This window comes from Nicotiana sylvestris, chromosome 1 (genome assembly GCF_000393655.2).
Source record: "Nicotiana sylvestris chromosome 1, ASM39365v2, whole genome shotgun sequence".
Taxonomy (NCBI): Eukaryota; Viridiplantae; Streptophyta; class Magnoliopsida; order Solanales; family Solanaceae; genus Nicotiana; species Nicotiana sylvestris.
Genome location: NC_091057.1, coordinates 156975739 through 156988788, shown reverse-complemented (window position 1 = coordinate 156988788; position 13050 = coordinate 156975739). Strand labels below are relative to the sequence as shown.

Sequence of the window (13050 nt, the reverse complement as noted above, 5' to 3'; positions counted from 1 at the left end):
TTATAGGTGTATAACAGTCATTCATTATAAAAGCCGAATTTTTTTCGAAACAAACGATGTTGTTATAGAGAGGTTTGACTGTATATGGTATTGTATTGTATCGTTTTATGAATACAACGTCTGGATAGATTGTATTGTTTGCTTTTGTCAAATAACATTTTGTTGTTTGATTTGACTGTATCGTATTGTACTGTAATTGATAAGTTTATTAAAATACTCTCAATTGTTTTAAATATTATCAAGAATTACACGTAAAGTAATTAGAGTTAGAATTAATGGATTTAATAATACAATACAACCAATTTTAACTAAACAATCAAAACAGACATTATTTTGGGATAACAATACAATACGATACAACGAGCAACAATCATCCAAACAAGCTGTAAGTCTCAAACAAAGTTAAAATATATAAATCTTCGCTTCTTATTTTAAGCTTAACTCATACCATCACTTTAAAATGCTCATATAAAAAATAAAATAAAATAAAATAAAAATACGCATCTCGTTCCATTTTATACAACACCATCACAGTTTAATTTCCTAATTGAAATAATAGATTATTTAATTATCATACTTAAAGTTCATCATTATCTTTTGGTACGGGAAAGGTAGTTGAAAACAAAAATAAAAATAAAAATGCTCTAATGATTCTGAATTGGTAATTTCAAGATTTTCTAGTCAATAAATATGGTGGTTAATAAACACTCCCGTGAACTCTCATTATCCCTCACGCCTGCCTTGGTATATATAAAATCCTTAATTAATTTGATTGTATAAACAATTTTTTTTGTTTGGGATTCATATAATTTAAACTCAATTAATTAATACAATAACACATAATTGTAAGAATTCCAAATCAGGGCATACACGTCATTTTCCTATTACCAAGACGCTTATCTCATCATGGTCAGCCTCATTTTTCTAAGCAATTATAAGTGCCCTCAACTTTTAGATATTGTAATTGGACCCTTCCAATTTTTTTTAATTTTTTTTCATATGTGTTTTAAACTCACTTAAATTATTGGAGGTAGTTTCATTAGAACTATCAAGTTTGCTTATGTTGTGAAGATAATGCTCCATCACATAAACCAACTGACATCTTAATTTTCAAAATATAGTAGTACAATTTTGAACATTCATTTTAACTCAAAAAATTGCACGCATGATGCTTCAATATTGAGGTTGAGCTCGAGGTCCAAATTTAAAGTTGAATTTATGACTTATTATGTCTTTATCTAATATTATATTTTAATTTATCCTTTTTTACTTATCAAATAGCTACTCTTTGGATAAGAAAAAGAAAAATCAAGAACTTACACGTCTTATTCATTGTAATTTTTTTTACATTGAGATATTTATTATTTCTCAACTTTAAAATCCAACACAGAAGCATTTTAAATATAATTAGTGACATTTTTCTTCAAATGTTTATCATTGTCCAATAAATTTTGACTTCTTTTTAAAGGATCATAAGGATCATTGCGGCAAAATTACTCGTTCAGGACAAAAAAGTTTGATGATAAATTTATACTTCTGAAAGTACATACTCAGCTCAATTGGTTAGGTACTTGCACATCAACTGATGAAATACTTTTTTTCAAAAATAATTGGAAGAATATAACATTTTTCAAAAAAAGACACTCAAATAGGAGCATTTCAAAACCTTAGGGGTTAATAATAATAATCACCAATCTTGTTATTAAACAGGAAAAACAGACAATATTACTAGTTGCTAGGCTGGCAGAAAAAAAAAAAAAAAAAAGGAAGAACAAAGGGGAGAGATTCTCACACGCACTCTCTTGTCTCTGCCCACCTCCCTCTGTCTCCCCATTACTCTCTTCTCCACCGGAATATCAAGACTCCGACACAACCTCGTCGGAAATCAAGAATCGAACCATAATCCCGCCGGAAACCCCCCATTTCAAGCGTATATCATCCCAAAATTAACTAAAAACCCGTTTTCCCATAACAATAAAAAAATTATACTCTTTCACTCTTCCCTTTTGCTAGTTTAACACATTATACAGAGACACATAGTTAGTTATATATTATCGGAATACACATGCAGTGCAGTGATTTCGATTAGTGAAGATTTAAGATGTCACTGTACGATGCAGCGTTTGTGAACAGTGAATTATCGAAAACCACTTCGATATTTGGATTGAAACTGTGGGTGGTAATTGGGATCTTTGTTGGAGTTGTATTTGTTCTCATACTCTTTCTTCTCTCACTCTGCATCACCGCCTCTCGCCGCCGCAACACTACCACCCAAAAAGGCAAACTACACCACCGCCATTCTGAGCTCACCCCAGTTGTCTCTAAGGAAATTCAAGAGATTGTTCACCATGACCCCGCCCCAGATCACCGACCCATTGTCCCTCAGGTGTGTTTTTTTCCTTATGACCCCAATTTTTACTTTGAATTTACTGTTTCAATGAGGTTTTTAGCTGGTTTTTCGATTGATATTTGGTTAAATATGTATTTTCATTGGAAAAATGTAATCTTTTCATAGCTTAGAGCTCTTTTGAGTTGGGAGTTTTGCTTTATATAGAAAAAATGTAATCTTGGATATATTTGAGATTTTTTGAATTGGTATTTTTGCTTTATGCTGAAAATAATGTTATCTTTGATAGCTTAGAGATTCTTTGAAATAGGAATTTTGCTTTTTATTTAAAAAAGATGTAAGCTTTGATAACGTAGATTATTTTCAACTGGCAATTTTGAGTTTGCTGAAAATTGTCATCTTTTGACAGCTTAGAGCTTTTTTGAATTGGGAGTTAAAGATTTAATCTTTGATAGCTTCACAATTTCTAGAAATGGTTTCTGCTCTATGCTGAAGATAATGTTATCTTTGATAGCTTAAAGAGTTTTTTCGAATCGGGAATTCTGTTTTTTATTGGAAAAAAGATGTAAACTTTGATCACTTAGATTGTTTTCAACTGGGGATGTTGAGTTCTGTTGAAAGTTGAAATTTGGTTGGCTTTTTATCTTTATGTATCAGGCGGTGCCAGAAATACAGATCGACATGGGGAAGGTGGAGCACAGAGTGGTTTTTTCAGACAAGATGCCTGGGGCATCAAGTGGTGAGAGTAGGGCGACGAGTGGGGCTGAAACGGGGTCGATAGGGAATAGTGGGCAATTGCCAGAAGTGTCACATTTAGGATGGGGAAGATGGTATACGCTAAGAGAGCTAGAAGCTGCCACTAATTGCTTGTCCGATGAGAATGTGATTGGAGAAGGTGGGTATGGAATTGTGTATCATGGTATATTGGCTGATGGCACCAGAGTAGCTGTTAAAAATCTTTTGAATAACAGGTAAAACCATACATTTTTATTATAGGAAGATCTCTTTTGTGACTTTCTTTTTTTGCTTGTTTCCCATTTGGGCATTGCTAAATATCTAAGTAGTGTCTTCAACTTTAATGTGATTAGTGGCGCTTAGATTGTACAGTTGATCCTGTTAACAATTATGATTTCTTCATGTGGACTCAATCTCCCTCCCCTTGTGAATGAAAGTACTTATTCTTTTCTTGGCTCTTCAGAACTTGTGCTTTAAATCTCCTCCTCTGGGTGAGATGAGAAGTGTTCTTTCATCTTTTCCAGTCGAAAATCAACTAGGTAGCTGAATTAACATGTTAACTTCAGGAAGGAAAAGATAATGCAATGCTCACATTTGATGCTTTTACCATATTTGACAGGGAGAACCTCTCTTTATTCCTTTCTTTGTGTTTGGAGAAATTTTGCGTCTTCAAACTAAAAATGGAGATTCTAATCTTACTTGGCAACTGCTTTATCACATTTTCCCAATCTTTAGCTCATGATAGGAGTACTTCTCTGGATAAATAATTTAGTAAAATTTTTAATGGGATCAACAATTTCAGGGGTCAAGCAGAGAAAGAGTTTAAAGTGGAGGTCGAAGCTATTGGGCGTGTAAGACACAAGAATCTTGTGAGGCTGCTTGGCTACTGTGTTGAAGGAGCTTATAGGTAACCATTGCAATTCTATATTTTGAATTTTGGATTGTAGTTTTCTTTGAAAGTCAAGAGACTCAGAGTATCTTTCTGCTGTTTAGGATGCTAGTCTATGAGTATGTAGACAACGGAACTTTGGAGCAATGGCTTCATGGTGATGTTGGGGACGTCAGTCCTTTGACATGGGATTTCAGGATGACTATAATACTGGGAACAGCGAAGGCGTATGTACTTAGAAACTTCTTTTACAGTTTGTGTTTGTACATAGCAAGGTTTTAAAACGTAGCTTGACTGCTAGTTTTTCTATGTGTGCTACAGTTTAGGCTATCTTCACGAGGGTCTGGAACCTAAAGTTGTTCATCGAGATGTAAAATCCAGCAACATACTCCTCGATCGCCAATGGCATCCAAAGCTGTCAGACTTTGGGCTTGCTAAACTCCTGAATGCAGAGAGGTCTTATGTGACAACTCGCGTAATGGGAACATTTGGGTTAGTGAATTCTTCCTCTTTTTTGGTACCTCTTGATCTTTTTTGATCTGTGAATTGGGCTTCCTCTATTACATCAATCTGCTATTAGGTAACACATTATTTCTGGACCAGTTATGTTGCGCCAGAATATGCGTGTACCGGTATGCTTAATGAGAAGAGTGATATTTATAGCTTTGGGATACTTATCATGGAGATAATTACTGGGAGGACTCCTGTTGATTATAGTAGACCACAGGGCGAGGTTAGTTTTTTCCGTCCGTTATCAATTTATGAGAAATGACTGAGTAAATGCTATTTCATACAACTAAAAGATGGAAATAAATGGCAGACTAATTTGGTGGAGTGGTTAAAAATGATGGTTGGGAATCGAAAATCTGAGGAAGTGGTTGATCCTAAGTTGCCTGAAATGCCTTCTTCGAAAGCACTCAAACGTGTTCTTTTGGTTGCTCTTCGGTGTGTTGATCCTGATGCTCAAAAGAGGCCTAAAATGGGGCACATTATCCACATGCTAGAGGCGGATGACCTGCTGGTTCGCGATGTATGTATCAAAGTTCCTTTTTTTCCCCTTTCAAATAGCAATCAGGATTATTCATCTGTTAATCTGTCACTTTCTACAATCTGTAGGAACGTCGTATTGGGAGAGAAAGAGAATCGTCTAATTCCCACCGTGACTACAAGCAAGACAACCAAACTGGTCCCAAGTTGGCCACAAAACAATATGGTGATGGAGCATCAGATACTAGTGAAGGAGATAGTAGTAGAAACCATAATTTGCCAACTAGTTGGAGATAAATTTAAAAATGAATATATATGATCAGTATTTAAATATTTAAATACTTGTGCAATTCTTTTCTGTACTTTATGTAATTCTTTTTCACTAACCTGTTTAATGGCTTCCATATTATTCTTTTCTTTCCTTGCAATTTTCACATAACCAAGTGCATTTGTAATTTTCATCAGGTTAAATTCATTATTTAATTTTTTTCAATTGAAGTCACATATTTCAATTTCCTCTTAAGTATTTTTTCTGTTTAGTTGTCTCTGTCCATACAAGAAAATCTGGCTTGATTTCCACCAAAGGGTGTGGTCAGCTAATTGGGTTGTTCTTCCCTTAACCAAAAGTTTCGAGTTCGAGCTCTGGTTCTTTGGTAGGGAGCGCTTCCCCTGAGTGTGGTTCTACACCGCGCAAATTCGGATATTGTCGGGTTTCGATATGGGTTGGACACTGGATGGGAAACAAAAAAGGAAAATCTGGCATGATTGCCAAACAGGTGTGTATCAGAGGCCCACTGGCCAGCCACTATATTAGTGATTTTAGAAGGATGAGGATTCCTTCATTGTACCTTTTTATAACTGGTGGACCCTATTTTTCCATTTGCCAGCTAATTTTTGCTGAATCAAAAGTTCATTGTGAACCCCTTATTGGCTTCTAGTTATTCTTTTAAATGCTTTGATCTGTGTCTTGGCACGTTCGATAGAGGAAATGGGGTCATTTGTTTGTTCTTGCTTTCAGTGCATGAACATGTCAATTCCCATAGTTTTAGAAAATGACATTTTGAAGTGATTTGGAGTGTAGAGCTGGCAACTAGGAAGCATTTGGGCTAAGATGCTCACCATTATTAGTTGATAATATTAGCTTTTGCCATTTACCAGGTCCATGTGTTTTCTTGACATGTCCAAGCGTTATCCATCTTGCTTTATTATGACCTTTTCTTTAACGGCTTGTTTCGATTGTTGTTACATATCGTTTCATAATATATTGCATCATATTGTATTGTATTATTTGATGAATACAATATTTGAATAGATTGTATCGTTTGTCATCATTCTATGATGTGACGCACCAACAATATGAAGAATAAACTTGTAACAATACTAAGAAAAAATAGGATCAGAGTCGAATTATTATATAAAAAGTAGGTTAAATAATAAAATATGATTATTTGATAATAACGAAGGGCAAAATGAGAGAGAGAAAAAAAAAAAGCAAGAAAACGATGTCACCTCACCAAATTCATCGCTCCACAAAGTGACACTTTTTCTCGTTATGTAGTGACGAAATTAACAATACGGTACAATAAAACTTAAGTAACAATCAAAACAAATATCGTATTTAGTAGGCGTTTGGACATAAGAATTGTAAAATTTCAAAAAATGGTGAAAAAAAATTTCAAGTGGAAATGGTATTTGAAATTTAGAGTTGTATTGGATATAAATTTCAGATTGGATTGTTTTTGAAGTTTGAGTAATTTGAGTGAAAATTTTCAAAATGCATCTTCAAGTAAAAAATGGAAATTGTATGAACAAACGTTGATTTTGAAAAAAAGGAAAAAAGATTTGGAAAAAAGGAAAAAAAAAAACTTATGTCCAAACGGGCTCTTAAAGTAACAATATCCAAACAAGCAGTTATTATAACCAAGAAATCTCCACAAATGTATGGTTCGAAACTCAGTAAATAATGAGTTCAATGGCTTTGGTTACTGCTAATACAGTTCGATCTTCCCTCTTTCTTCTTACTGATTCCATTAAAGGGGAAAAAGACATCATATCGGTTCTGATTATTACATTGAAATGCATTTTTATGTTCTTGTATTCTGGTTATATAAGGACATAAAATTAGGCATTTGATGTGAGAGAATTAACTAAAGTGGGACGCAGGGATATTTTTGAATGGAATCTAAATGTCAGATTTCTGCTATTACTATTTTGTTATTCCAAATCAAGATTGTCTTTAATTCCTTCTGGCGTTAAAATTTACTCTTATTTTTTGTCATATGGCCTATGGGGTTGATTGCCTGGTAAAGTAAGAATAGCGTAATGAGTGGAACAGGTCTGCGCTGGCAGCAAGATTGCTTATTGTTGTTGGAAGTTAGTGTGCATTCATGTGATTCTTTTATTACTAGATGTTCTCATAAATAATTTTGAGTGCCCTTTTGGTTCCTCACTCCCTCCCAATTTATAACTTCTGTTTTCTAGTTAATTTATTACTATTGTTGTTTATTTTATTTTGGTTATCTTTATTGTTTTTATTGTCAATACTTTTCTTTTTTCTAGTATTTTTATCTTAGCTTTTTGGTTCTTGTATGTTTCACACATTTTAAAAACGCTGAGTCGAGGGTCTATTGAAAACAACATCTCCACTTCCTATAAAGTAGGGATAAGGTTTACTTACATCTCATACTAGATATGTTATTATTGTAACATCTCCGTAATAAAATGGTGCAACCTGGCCCAATATGTAGTAAAGCAAAATATGGGAGGAAATGGGCTTTCACTTCCTCTCACTTTATCCAACTCTGATGCAGAGATTTAGCCCAGTATGTAGTTAAAATTGTACGGGGCACCTTATTTGGTCGCCCTCATTTAACTTATACCTAATTTTTTTTAAACTTTTAACTTGTACCCACTTAAATAACTTCAGCCCCTTTTCTCCTCCTCCTTCGCTTTCTTCTTCTTTCTTCTGCTGTTGTTGGTGCAGATTATTTCTTCTTCATTTTGTCTCAATTAATATTCTTTCAATTGACCTAATAATGCAAAAAAAATTAACTGTTTGCTATTACAAAGCATCCCAGAATGACCTAATATCTTTTTGAACCTCTGTATTTAAAAAGTTATAGCAAATTATGATAGTCTAGTCATACTTTCCATTTTCAATTACTCATCATGAGAGAAGAGGGAGCTGGAATTGTTCATATAGTACATGATTACTAAATCAAAGTAAATTTTTAGGTAATATTTGTAAACAGAAAGTTATTTTAATTGAAACAATTCACTTTCTTGCTTCCTAAAACCTCTGAAATCTCCTAATATTGTGAAGAAATTCTTTTCTTTGAATGAAAGCCTCTAAATGTGTCTGAATCTTTTAATGTTTTAATGCTACACAAGCTTTCTTTTAATATTTTTTTTGTTCAAACAGTCATCATCAGCTGGAAGAATACTTGTAATAGCAAATGATGGTGCCTGGGACGCATTGTCTACATTATTAGCTAAGTAAAATATTAGTACAAACAAAAACTTCAGCTCTAGAGCTGAAGTTCGACAGTTACAAACAAAAACTTCAGCTCTAAAGAGTTACAAAACAAAAACTTCAGCTCTAGAGTTGAAGCTTACAAACAAAAATTTCAGCTCTAGAGCTGAAGTTCGCCAGTTACAAACAAAAATTAGAGCTGAAGTTCGACAGTTACAAAACAAAAACTTCAGCTCTAAAGCTGAACTTCAGGTCTGGCTACTAGAATACTGAAGTTTTGCGTGATTGTCTTTGCTACTTCAACCCCGTATGCTGAAGTTATGCGAAAAAACGGGTACTTGCAATTTTTTTGAAAAGCAGGCACAAGTTAAAACGTGACACAAAAAACGGGTAAGATGCAAATCCCAATATGTAGCCTCTAGAAAGTGGGAGGCCCAACTATCCCTATTGGGCCGAAAATACTTGACAACTGAGTCTATAGGTTACTTGGCATGTCTCGTTGAACCCACTGGAGAATATGGGAACTGCAACCTGTGTCAAAAGATCGGATGTATTGGCCCGCCGACTACCGATATACTGTGTTTAAGTGAAAAATAAGATAGAATGTTAATTAAGTAACTATAGTTAAATGATAAAAAAATTATGTGCAAACACATGTTATTTATTTATTAGTATTGGGTGTGGATATAGATTAGTTTGCATAATCATTTCAATCACTTTCGCTTAATCGAGAAGATTTCTTCCTCATTTTGAATTATCTATATCTATCTATATCTATATCTATATCTATACTATATTAAAAACACGAAGGCCCTTAGCGAAATATTGATTGAACTTTTTACCCTTCATTAAAAGACAACACAATAGACAAAATTGTCATTTACTATTTTTCTCAAATTATTGCCTAATTATTTTTATAATATTTCACCTAATAATTACGCACAAATTTATTACAAGAAAGTCCTTATTCCCTTTGATTTCTTTCCAAATATGGAGACTTGAAGTAGTCACTATATAAGCATATCTCCAAGTAAATTTGGAGAATTGAAAACGTATAGTTGTCCAATTTGTTTCATAGTTTGTTTTGGTTTGATTTAGGTTTAGCTTTTTACTTTTGCTTTATTATTTGTAGTATATTTTCATGAATTAATATCAAATAATAATTTTGACTTTCAATTTAGAATTCCGCATAAACTCTTCGCTGAAGTTCTTGCTTATGCTCTCCTTGATTTTATTGCAATCTATAGTGTCAGCCGACCAGGTATGCTTTTATGTTCATTTAAAGTGCTGAGATTTTTTTGCTTAATTATGATATGGTGTCTCTTTTATTATTATTATTATTATTATTATTATTATTATTATTATTATTATTATTATTATTATTATTATTATTATTATTATAGTGCAATTTGCTTCTTCTAGCCCTTCTAAAGTAAATTTATTATTTTTCCTAAAATATAATTTTTTTCTTCTTGTATAGGATTATAATTTCTTACACAGTAATTGTCAAGTTCATTAATTCAATACTTGGCTACTTCCATGGGTTATTCGACATGCTAAAATTATCTAAAGTCGATACTTCTTTCACTATTTGAATTATCTATATCTATCTATCTATATATATACTATATTAAAAACACGAAGGCCCTTAGCGAAATGTTGATTGAACTTTTTACCCTTCATTAAAAGACACCACAATAGACAAAATTGTCATTTACTATTTTTCTCAAATTATTGCCTAATTATTTTTATAATATTCCACCTAATAATTACGCACAAATTTATTACAAGAAAGTCCTTATTCCCTTTGATTTCTTTCCAAATATGGAGACTTGAAGAAGTTACTATATAAGCATATCTCCAAGTAAATTTGGAGAATTGAAAACGTATAGTTGTCCAATTTGTTTCATTGTTTGTTTTGATTTGATTTAGGTTTAGCTTTTTATTTTTGCTTTATTCTTTGTAGTATATTTTCATGAATTAATATCTAATAATAATTTTGACTTTCAATTTAGAACTCCGCATAAACTCTTCGCTGAAGTTCTTGCTTATGCTCTCCTTGATTTTATTGCAATCTATAGTGTCAGCCGACCAGGTATGCTTTTATGTTCATTTAAAGTGCTGAGATTTTTTTGCTTAATTATGATATGGTGTCTCTTTTATTATTATTATTATTATTATTATTATTATTATTATTATTATTATTATTATTATTATTATAATAATAATAATAATAATAATAATAATAGTGCAATTTGCTTCTTCTAGCCCTTCTAAAGTAAATTTATTATTTTTCCTAAAATATAATTTTTTTCTTCTTGTATAGGATTATAATTTCTTACACAGTAATTGTCAAGTTCATTAATTCAATACTTGGCGACTTCCATGGGTTATTCGATATGCTAAAATTATCTAAAGTCGATACTTCTTTCACTATTTGAATTATCTATATCTTTCTATATCTATATTTATACTATATTAAAAGCACGAAGGCCCTTAGCGAAATGTTGATTGAACTTTTTACCCTTCATTAAAAGACACCACAATAGACAAAATTGTCATTTACTATTTTCCTCAAATTATTGCCTAATTATTTTTAAAATATTTCACATAATAATTACGTACAAATTTATTACAAGAAAGTCCTTATTCCCTTTGATTTCTTTCCAAAAACGAAGACTTGAAGAAGTCACTATATAAGCACATCTCCAAGTAAATTTGGAGAATTGAAAACGTATAGTTGTCCAATTTGTTTCATAGTTTGTTTTGATTTGATTTAGGTTTAGCTTTTTATTTTTGCTTTATTCTTTGTAATATATTTTCATGAATTAATATCTAATAATAATTTTGACTTTCAATTTAGCTCTCCTTGATTTTATTGCAATCTATAGTGTCAGCCGACCAAGTATGCTTTTATGTTTATTTAAAGTGCTGAGATATTTTTGCTTAATTATGATATGGTGTCTCTTTTATTATTATTATTATTATAATAATAATAATAATAATAATAATAATAATAATAATAATAATAATAATAATAATAATAGTGCAATTTGCTTCTTCTAGCCCTTCTACAAAGTAAATTTATTATTTTTCCTAAAATATTTTTTTTCCTTGTATAGGATTATAATTTCTTACACAGTAATTGTCAAGTTCATTAATCCAATACTTGGCGACTTCCATGGGTTATTCGACATGCTAAAATTATCTAAAGTCGATACTTCTTTCACTATTTGAATTATCTATATCTATCTATATCTATATCTATACTATATTAAAAGCACGAAAGCCTTTAGCGAAATGTTGATTGAACTTTTTACCCTTCGTTAAAAGACACCACAATAGACAAAATTGTCATTTACTATTTTCCCCAAATTATTGCCTAATTATTTTATAATATTTCACCTAATAATTACGCACAAATTTATTACAAGAAAGTCCTTATTCCCTTTGATTTCTTTCCAAATATGGAGACTTGAAGAAGTCACTATATAAGCATATCTCCAAGTAAATTTGGAGAATTGAAAACGTATAGTTGTCCAATTTGTTTAATAGTTTGTTTTGATTTGATTTAGGTTTAGCTTTTGAATTTTGCTTTGTTCTTTGTAGTATATTTTCATGAATTAATATCTAATAATAATTTTGACTTTCAATTTAGAACTCCGCATAAACTCTTCGATGAAGTTCTTGCTTATGCTCTCCTTGATTTTATTGCAATCTATAGTGTCAGCCGACCAGGTATGCTTTTATGTTCATTTAAAGTGCTGAGATTTTTTTGCTTAATTATGATATGGTGTCTCTTTTATAATAATAATAATAATAATAATAATAATAATAATAATAATAATAATAATAATAATAATAATAATAATGCAATTTGCTTCTTCTAGCCCTTCTACAAAGTAAATTTATTATTTTTCCTAAAATATAATTTTTCTTCTTCTTGTATAGGATTATAATTTCTTACACAGTAATTGTCAAGTTCATTAATCCATTATTTGGCGACTTCCATGGGTTATTCGACATGCTAAAATTATCTAAGGTCGATACTTCTTTCACTATTTGAATTATCTATATCTATATTTATACTATATTAAAAGCACGAAGGCCCTTAGCGAAATGTTGATTGAACTTTTTACCCTTCATTAAAAGACACCACAATAGACAAAATTGTCATTTACTATTTTCCTCAAATTATTGCCTAATTATTTTTATAATATTTCACCTAATAATTACGCACAAATTTATTACAAGAAAGTCCTTATTCCCTTTGATTTCTTTCCAAATATGGAGACTTGAAGAAGTCACTATATAAGCATATCTCCAAGTAAATTTAGAGAATTGAAAACGTATAGTTGTCCAATTTGTTTCATAGTTTGTTTTGATTTGATTTAGGTTTAGCTTTTTATTTTTGCTTTATTCTTTGTAGTATATTTTCATGAATTAATATCTAATAATAATTTTGACTTTCAATTTAGCTCTCCTTGATTTTATTGCAATCTATAGTGTCAGCCGACCAGGTATGCTTTTATGTTCATTTAAAGTGCTGAGATTTTTTTGCTTAATTATGATATGGTGTCTCTTTTATTATTATTAATAATAATAATAATAATAATAATA

At 31.3% G+C, this 13050-nt stretch overlaps 1 protein-coding gene across 1 annotated transcript; it reads left to right on the top strand.

Annotated features, from left to right (window-relative positions):
• Nucleotides 1-1771: 1771 nt before the first annotated feature.
• LOC104218959 (probable serine/threonine-protein kinase At1g01540) lies at nt 1772-5451 on the top strand. The gene is made up of 8 exons (XM_009769587.2): nt 1772-2386; nt 3005-3318; nt 3885-3989; nt 4076-4198; nt 4293-4463; nt 4575-4704; nt 4792-5001; nt 5088-5451. Exons 1-8 carry the CDS (start codon nt 2102-2104, stop codon nt 5253-5255), a joined length of 1506 nt encoding a protein of 501 aa, XP_009767889.1. The 5' UTR covers nt 1772-2101; the 3' UTR covers nt 5256-5451.
• The last annotated feature ends 7599 nt before the right edge of the window (nt 5452-13050 follow it).

What these genes read in the sequence shown, in the direction of transcription:
- LOC104218959 (XM_009769587.2), top strand. Translation starts at nt 2,102, where the DNA reads ATGTCACTGTACGATGCAGCGTTTGTGAACAGTGAATTATCGAAAACC. An exon ending in TGTGTTGAAGGAGCTTATAG is followed by an intron (nt 3,990 to 4,075) that starts GTAACCATTGCA and finishes TCTGCTGTTTAG; the next exon opens with GATGCTAGTCTATGAGTATG. An exon ending in CGCGTAATGGGAACATTTGG is followed by an intron (nt 4,464 to 4,574) that starts GTTAGTGAATTC and finishes TTTCTGGACCAG; the next exon opens with TTATGTTGCGCCAGAATATG.